The sequence below is a fragment of the Dendropsophus ebraccatus genome, chromosome 3 (assembly GCF_027789765.1).
Source record: "Dendropsophus ebraccatus isolate aDenEbr1 chromosome 3, aDenEbr1.pat, whole genome shotgun sequence".
Lineage (NCBI taxonomy): Eukaryota > Metazoa > Chordata > Amphibia > Anura > Hylidae > Dendropsophus > Dendropsophus ebraccatus.
The window spans coordinates 3704690-3713943 of record NC_091456.1 but is presented as its reverse complement, the minus strand read 5'-3'; the positions used below and the strand labels follow the sequence as shown (position 1 = coordinate 3713943).

The window sequence follows — 9254 nt, the reverse complement described above, 5'->3', positions numbered from 1 at the left end:
CTGTACTTTCCATCGGTATTATGCGTATATGCGACTTATTGATTACTTTTTGTTACATTTTTTTTCTGGATGTGACCAAAATTAGCAATTTTGCACTTTGGCTTTTTGCGCTTACAACGTTTACCGTCCAAGATCAGGAATGTGATCATATACTTTGGGCGATTCTGCACGATACCAAATGTCAATTTTTAAAAAAATTAATTTTTAAACTAGGAAGGGTTTGGGGGGTTTGATTTAAATGAATGATAACTTTGCGGGTGTACGTCCCAATCCTCACGTGCAGGCCATGTCCAATAGCTGCATTACCCCACGTGAAGCTTTCATGGAGATCCTGACCGAGCTCCTCCCGTACTGGACAGTCAGGCTCCCATACTGAAGTGCACAGCAGCAATTTGTAAAAACTGAAAAATAGACAAAAACACAGATGATCATTAAAGAATTTTATTACAAAAAGTTTCATTTCATATCCAGAAACTGTAGTGTGAAAAATCTGTACACCCCCCTCCCTGTGCAGCCCGGCCGACTACAAAATAATGGACCAAACCATCCATTGCTTTAAGACGAAAAGCTACAGCTCATGTAAACTGAATTAAAAAAAGAAAAAGAAAAAAAAAGCTTAAAAAAAAAAAAAAAAAAAAAAAAACACTGATTCAAGCCAACAATTTGAGTCCATACTGCTCAGGGCGATATGTGGCACTCCGAGGCGGACACAACAGCGTTACTGTAACAGCGTATGTCCCATATCCATCCCCTCATATAAGGGACTAGCTGTGGCAGAATACAAGGAAAGGTATCACTGTGATAACGCAGCTAAACACCTTCACTTATTCAAGCTTAAAAAACTGAATGTAATAAATCAATCTTCCAGTCACTGGTTTCTTCATAGAAGTCTACTGGAACTGGAGCACAGAGTATTTCAGGACTCCACTAGAGCTCCATTTCCTCTTCCTCTCTGTTCCACATCATGTCTAGGTGACAGTCTGGATTAGAGACACATGACTTGTCCGCGTCCGATGGGGTCACCTCCTGGAGGAGCGGCACCGGTGGCGTCCTCGGGATTTTCTCCGCTGCTTCTTTATCGTCAGTCTTATAACTGCTGGCAATGCTCTGAAGTTTATTGACAAGGTATTCTGGTTGGGGTTTCCAAAGAACCAGCTCCATAGACGGCCGATTTCTAGAGGTGTACGGAGGGGAAAAAAAAGGTGTCAGGGATCAATTGTACAAATATATGAATGGACAATACAGAGATCTTTCTACTGATCTCCTTACACCCAGGTCTATAACCATGACAAGGGGGCCATCCTCTACATCAAGAGGAAAAAGGGTTTCACCACCAGCATAGATGCAGATTCTTTACTGTAAGAGCAGTGAAACTATGGAGCTCTCGATGTTCTTTACTGTAAGAGCAGTGAGACTATGGAGCTATCTATATTCTTTACTGTAAGAGCAGTGACACTATGGAGCTCTATATTCTTCACAGTAAGAGCAGTGACACTTTGGAGTTCTGTATTCTTTACTGTAAGAGCAGTGACATTGTGAGCACACATAACCCTAGAGCCGCCAGCTTCCTACTGATGATCCCAGACGTTAAACCCGTCAAATACCGCAGACAATTGTGGGTCTGTCTCCAAATTGGCAGTGTAATTGCAATGAGGTGAAGGGCTGTCATGGCATGCGGGGATCTCAGAACGGCCCACGTCTGCCCAAAGCCACAAATCTCAAGTATGCACATATGACTGCATCCCCCTTCTGAAAAACATCTGATAAAATTACTTCTTAATTCATCTGAATTGATCACTTACATAGAATCTACTATTTTTTTGGTAAGAGATTCATCCAATCCCTTTTTAAAACCTTCCACAAGTACGTCAGACATTACAAGGGTGGGTAAATGACTGTCCCTGGAGTTGTTGTCGTCATCCTCTTCTTCATCATCCTCCACAATAAGCCTGAATGGGGGAAAAAAAAAAACAATACTTCGTTAACAAAAAAGGTCTTTCAATTAAACTGGTGCAATAATCTATAAAAATACTTTATTTAGAGATTTTATATAACTCTTTGTACTAATATCGTGGCATGTATTAGGTTCATGTCCATAGCAAACATGACGGCCCCTGCCGCTAGGCAACCCATCATCTTACTGCAAGTGCCCCCTTTACCTTCTTCTGTAAATAAGCTTAAGGTCCTATTACACAGCCAGATTATCGTTAGCAATGTCCTTGCCCAAAAAACTGTTATACATCACCTCTCCGCACTGCCGGTCTTCTGCTGCCCTCTGCTTCCCCCCTGGCATCATGGCTGCAGCGGCCGGTCAGCTCAGACAGGCCACTCAGAAGCTACAGCTGTGGCGCCAGTGAGGAAGCAGAGGGCAGGAGAAGACCGGGAGCGTTCAGAAGTGGTGTATTCAATGGTTAGCCATTGGTCGAGCATGGCTATTACATGTAGCGAGGTGCAGTCAGTGGCCAATGATTTTGGTGTCAGACCAAAGGACACGATCAGCTGATAACGTCGACATCGGCTAATCGTTGTCAGAGCGATAATCGGACGAATTGGCCTGATTCAGCAATTGATTTGAAAGATTTTTTTTTGGGGGGGAGAACAACCCCTTTAATCAAATCTGCCATTTGGTCATGAAAGAGAAAGAAGCAGGTGTGAACCTACCCATAACTATTACAGCTGACCTGAGTCTGTGCCATCCCTGCACCATACATTTGGGGCACTGTGTAGGAACTACCTCCCGTCACTGCCATAACTGGAGGGTACAGGAAGGGGTTAATGTTCAGGGTGTTGGCATTGCCCGCTGCCTAGAGGTTCACCTGTATGAATGGTACGTCTGCCTATAGGACACTCCCCACAGCTCTATGTAACTACATTTATGGTTTTTTGGTTACTTTGTGATCACGACTTTTACCTGCTTTCAATGTCTCTGATTCTTCTAAGAGCAGCATCGCACTGGGATTCTACAGCCACCTCCTCCATTTCCTCTGTAGAGACTGGATGTATCATGGCAGCAGACTGGTCAGTCAGTGCTGGGAGGATAGAAGCCTCCTTTACTGGGGAATGGCTAGAAGCCCAGAATGGTCGTCCTGAACCTCCAGCAAAGATGCCTGGAGCCGGAGATTGTGGAAACACAAGTGCTGTGGAAGAGGCTGACACTCTCCTTTTCTTGGACGGGCAGCTTAGAGGAGAAACACGAAACAGATCACAAACATTATAGCAGAGAGGCAGTAAGTTTCCGAAATAGCAAGAGACGCTATATTCACCAGGTATCTGCAGCGCCACCACTCCAGTCCACCCTGCTGCTTGTGTGTGTGTAATGTATATATATTATATATATGTTACACACAGAATAATGTGTAATGAGCTAATAGATAGCTGGAGTGCGGCATGAGGCAGTTATCCAGTAGCTCATCATTCGGATTATATATAGCAGTATTCTGGGACACTTAGGAAGTCTATAGGAGGGAACGCGTGGGGTGTTCTGTCCTGACCCTCTTTCCATGTGACGGCCTTACTGTCTGTATATCACTCTATTTACCTGCACTTTTTGGCACTTGGCACTTTGATATATTATATTATATTTATATATTGGTTTGTGGTTTCATCCTGTATACTTATACCATTACTTTCATTTGGTTAGATTGTGTAGTGTGCTTTGCTCTGGCTGTCATTTGGGACCCCATATACTTTCTTTATTTGGGGGTCAGGTCAGGTGTATTTTAGATGTTTTTAATCGTTTGTTCCTTGATTTTTTGTCAATACATTTTCCTAGTACATTATGAGTTAGGCTGGGTTCATGCTACGTTAAAAAAAAAAAAAAAAAAAAAGGGTTCAGGTGGTCTACTTTTTGATCTGTTTTTTTTTATAATGGAAGTCAATGGAAAAAAGGATCAAAACAGATGCACACAATTGCTTCAATTTTTTTTCATCTGTTTTTCATCCGTTTTTTTTTTCTTTTTAAAATACAAATTGCAAAAACGTGGTGTGAACCCAGCCTTATTTGTGAGGTGCAGTCCATTATTTCCAGCTTGCCCGTTGTTCCTGTCATTCTCAGGTTGTTAGGGTTTGCGCTCCCTTCCATTTTCTGCATGGTGCCAGCCCATATTCTGGGACACATTTTGTTTTTTCTAACATTTCCCACAATGTCACAAAAAACTAATATAGAAAGGACTAAAATAAACCCCATGTATAACCAACGCACGGCTGGCCTGAAGATGGAGCCATCACTATGCAAACAGATTCTCTGAATGAGCGACAAGCAGGTAAGCGGCCATCTCTAGTACTGGCACCTGTATGCCAATATAAAGGCACGCCAAGTGCTAGTGTGGTAAGAAGCTGCCCCCATATACCGCCCAGTCACACATACTAACATTTTACCGGTGAGGCTACTTACTCATCATTACCCTCATGCAGCTGATGCTTTCTCGGTCGTCCAGGATGACTGAAAAAAATAAATGAATAATTGTAAATAAACTGAACGCTAAAAGTAGATAAACAAATGAGGCGCTTACAGATAACTGATGGGCTGTCTGCTGCCTCCTCCTCCATAGCGATATATCTCCCCCTCCCCAAGGCTTCACAGTCCTTTAGAAGGCGTCAGAGGAGCATGTAAGGTACAACATCGCTCTGCCTCCTCCATACACTGCGCTCAGGGAGGAGGGAGAGTGACCTGTACATCACATCCGTATACCGCCAGCTTATGGGCAGGGAAGCCAGCCAGCGGTGAACAAGGCAGCAGTCAGCACATTGTTTGGCCCATATAAGATTGCAGCGGTCTGTTGCTGTCGCTCCTGTTCAGTCAGTAACGGTCAGCAGACTGTCGCTATCGTTGTCGTTTTTTTAAAACACGCTGAAAGACAACAATCAGCTGACATTGTGCGTGAGGGCTGATTGTTTCCTTTCAGGATTACCCATTAGACTAAACCAGGCATGTCCAAACTTTTTTCGAAGAGTGCCAAATTTGATGAAGTGAACATGTGCGAGGGCCGACCATTTTACATGCTATATGCTTTATAACACAGGCAGATAATAGCAAGCTGGATACCTGGGGGGCCGTAAAAGTTCGGAACGCGGGCCGCAAATGGCCCTCCGGCCGGACTTTGGACATGCCTGGACTAAACAATAGAGATGAGCAAACCTGGAGCATGCTCGAGTCGATCCAAAGATCTTGACACACACACCCCCTCCCCCGTCTTGTATTAGTTGAGCACCACTCAATGTGCCTCGTCTACCTTAAATTTTTGGAAATGCAGGGAATTTTTTTCCCCAAATAAACAAATAATGGTGGTACATGTAATCTCTGCTCTCTGCCGCAGCAACGTCCCCCTCTCTGCTCCCTCCAGTCATTACTGCTGCAGGATGAATCCATCCTCCCAGCAATCCTCTCGCATCGCCTCGCTGTCTATCACGTTCACTTCAAATTACACAATACAAATGGTGGCACCACCAGCACTCAGAGTCCAGATCAGCATGAAAAAAATCATATAAGAAAAGGCAGCATGCTAACAGGGATTGTACATCCACAATGTCAATGCATAAAACATACAGATTTCACAGAAAAACCATAAAAAAGGCACAAAAAGATCTGGCTGTGTCCAACAACTAAACAGGTAAAATATAGAGAGAGAAGCCCTCTCCCCTGTGGCCGGATCCTGCGTCAGGGATTGCAGCCTAAGGGCTCATTCACACCTTCCGTGATTACAGTCCGTGCACAGATGTACTACGAACCGGAACACAGAACTCCAGACATCATCATCCATTATAACGCGCTGTGTCAGTACAGTACTGGATTATAATCATACATGATACCGGGAGCTCCAAATTCTGTTACACATCATCTATATACATGGATCGTGCATAGGGCTCTTAACCCTTTCCCCTCCATACATCTCCCACCTGACGTCCTGACATTCCCCCACTGGATCGCTGATCTTAATAGGACCTTTTCTTCTGTGCACTCCTCACTCCTCCGACACCTTGCCCGCCCATCATTGCGACCTTTAACCGCAGCCTGAATTCCGCCATGTTCAGAGGAATCTTCCAATAACCCGGCTGCCACTTCACTGATATATGAGCCGCAGGATTCGGATCTGAGCTGAGGAGACGGGCGGATACTTACACAGTGCAGGGTATCTGAGACAATGCAGGGAGCACCGCAGGACTCTGTGCTCCACCTCCCAGGAACAAGCCGCCATTTTCTCCAACCTGGCAGTGACTTGTAGTAAATTGGTTGTGCAGATAGGAGGATCCACTACTATTCAGTCCACCAGCCATGGGCAGGCTATGTCTCTGGCTGAATTCACTGACTGCTGCGCCAAGAGCTGAAGCGTCTACAGTCCCGGGGGTGTTGATCCTCTGAGGAAATGGTTGTGACGTGTGACGATACTCCATCCTGTACAATGGTATTGTGCTGAACGCTCTGTCAGTGACGGCCATTCCAGCTCTCACCTGCAACCAGACCAAAGAAAGAAGTATTAATGTGGAACCTCAGATTACGAGCCGGTATAAATAAATATATATATATACACACACACACACACTGTGGGCAGGTGTGAAGAGGTTAATACATTTGCTGCTTCTTATACCAGTGTGCTTGTGCTTAAAGGGATTTTCCAGTATCGCCCACCAATCAGCTGTGCAGCAGGATCTGTGCGGCCGTCTCCACTTCCTGCGCAGTGACTGTGCCTGGTTAACGTGCTCAATCCTGGGGATGGGTAACCTGTAATGCTGAGCGGATCTGTCCGGTTTGTTATCGGAACCTAAACAGTTGGTGCTTGATGCCCTGCGGCTGCAGAAGTTGGATGCCGCCCTAGGGGTGACAGGAAAAGATGGATACAGCCAGAGGGCCATTACCAAGACTCCCTAGGGCGGCATCTGACAATAATCACACACTGAGTGTTCAGGTTACATTCCGGAACCTAAACATTTTGACAGATCTGCTCATCACGCCTAGAAACCCTCTATAAGACGGACGGATAAGATGGCGGACGTTACTTCCCCCTCGGTTCCCCGGTGACTGATGAGGTTCCCACATTCGTCAATCATTCTATTATATGAAGCTGAGCTGTGATTGGCTGCTCTGGGCCTGTGCGGTGTTCTGGCCTCACCCTGTCTGTACACGGACCCGACATTACAGCGTCGTTCACACTTCCTGCACAGACACGCTTAGTTATATGCTATAAAAGTGTCACACATTATCTCACACCCATGAACTCTCCAGAGGAGACGCTCTGTGTGTGTGTGTATGTATGTGTGTGTGTATGTATGTATGTGTGTGTATATATATATATATATATATATATATATATATCGTAGCTATAGGAAAAGGATCCAATATGACGCCAGTATGGAAGTACGTAATACACATGAGCTCAGCTCAGCCGAGCGTCCATACATCCAAAACACAGAGGCAGGGGAGCAGCTGTCAGTCTATCCGCAGTATAGGAGGTGAGTGTGCGCTCAGGGCTATCCGCAGTATAGGAGGTGAGTGTGCGCTCAGGTCTACCCACTGTATAGGAGGTGAGTGTGCGCTCAGGGCTATCCCGCTGTATAGGAGGTGAGTGTGCGCTCAGGTCTATCCGCTGTATAGGAGGTGAGTGTGCGCTCCACCAGCCCCCACTAGAGATCAGGATGAGGGGCTTCTTGCTCCTGCAGTCCAGGTGTTATATACAGAGACCAGGTGTTATATACAGGCAATGTGTTATATAGGGGTGATGGGTTATACACAGGCGATGCGTTATATACAGGTGATGTGTATGTGTATATAGAGGTCATGTGATGTTATATACAGGTGATGTGTATGTGTATACAGAGGTCATGTGACGTTATATACACAGGTGATATATACAGGTGATGTGTATGTGTATACAGAGGTCATATGATGTTATATGGTGGTGATGTGTATGTGTATACAGAGGTCATGTGACGTTATATACACAGGTGATAGGTTTTATATATATATATATATATATATACACACACAGGTTTCCTATTCCGCTCCCCGCCCCCCTCTCCTGTGTCCTGCAGCCTCCGCACAGCCGGACATGCTGGCACCTGTAGTCCCCCCTCCCGGCTGTCAGTCACAGCTGCACTCACCCGTCATAGGACGCGTCACAGCCGTCTCCGTTCCGCAGCGGGTCGCGCTCGTCCTCTCGCGTTACTTCCCGGTGACCCCCGACCCCTCAGCTGCTCATATCTATTACGGGGCGGAGCTTCCACTTTTTCTAGAACGCTCCGCAAGTTTCTACCTTCCAACCACAGAGTAGGCTCCGGAGGCGGGATAGAGAGGACGGGGCGGGGTCTAATGGCAGCGGAAGTAGTGTCGTCTTCATCTCCGCCGCCATTTTGTTGGTTATATTGCTTTGTTACAGACGCATGCGCAGTTCATCACGTCATAAACTATCACGATATGAGGACATGAAAGGTAAATATACTGACATGGCGGCGATACCTAATAGGGGGAAATGTGTATTTCATTTTTGGGGGGAAGATGCAACTTCCTGATCACTATATACAGACAGATGGCTGCAAAGCTAAAATAGCCTGCATATAAAGGGGTACTCCAGAGAAATAGCCAGCATATAAAGGGGAACTCCAGAGAAAATAGCCAGCATATAAAGGGGAACTCCAGAGAAAATAGCCAGCATATAAAGGGGAACTCCAGAGAAAACAACCTGCATATAAAGGGGTACTCCAGAGAAAATAGCCTGCATATAAAGGGGAACTCCAGAGAAAACATCCTGCATATAAAGGGGAACTCCAGAGAAAATAGCCTGCATATAAAGGGGTACTCCAGAGAAAATAGCCAGCATATAAAGGGGAACTCCAGAGAAAATAGCCCGCATATAAAGGGGAACTCCAGAGAAAATAGCCCGCATATAAAGGGGTACTCCAGAGAAAATAGCCAGCATATAAAGGGGAACTCCAGAGAAATAGCCAGCATATAAAGGGGTACCCCAGAGAAAACAACCTGCTTATAAAGGGGTACTCCAGAGAAAACATCCTGCATATAAAGGGGAACTCCAGAGAAAATAGCCCGCATATAAAGGGGAACTCCAGAGAAAACAACCTGCATATAAAGGGGTACTCCAGAGAAAACATCCTGCATATAAAGGGGAACTCCAGAGAAAATAGCCCGCATATAAAGGGGAACTCCAGAGAAAATAGCCCGCATATAAAGGGGTACTCCAGAGAAAATAGCCCGCATATAAAGGGGTACTCCAGAGAAAATAGCCCGCATATAAAGGGGAACTCCA

At 45.5% G+C, this 9254-nt stretch overlaps 1 protein-coding gene across 3 annotated transcripts; it reads right to left on the bottom strand.

The window, feature by feature from the left end:
* Positions 1-439: 439 nt before the first annotated feature.
* Positions 440-8190, bottom strand: CCDC117 (coiled-coil domain containing 117). 3 transcript variants are annotated; one of them, XM_069963958.1, is made up of 7 exons: positions 8095-8185; positions 6585-6808; positions 6119-6447; positions 4394-4441; positions 2912-3178; positions 1803-1949; positions 441-1174 (listed from the first exon to the last, which is right to left on the bottom strand). In XM_069963958.1, exons 3-7 carry the CDS (start codon positions 6433-6435, stop codon positions 928-930), a joined length of 1026 nt encoding a protein of 341 aa, XP_069820059.1. In that variant the 5' UTR covers positions 6436-6447; positions 6585-6808; positions 8095-8185; the 3' UTR covers positions 441-927. The 3 variants fall into 3 exon arrangements, with proteins under 3 accessions (XP_069820060.1, XP_069820059.1, XP_069820058.1); XM_069963959.1 differs by lacking the exon at positions 8095-8185 and having other exon boundaries at positions 440-1174; positions 6585-6748; XM_069963957.1 differs by lacking the exon at positions 6585-6808 and having other exon boundaries at positions 8095-8190.
* Between the last annotated feature and the right edge of the window lie 1064 nt (positions 8191-9254).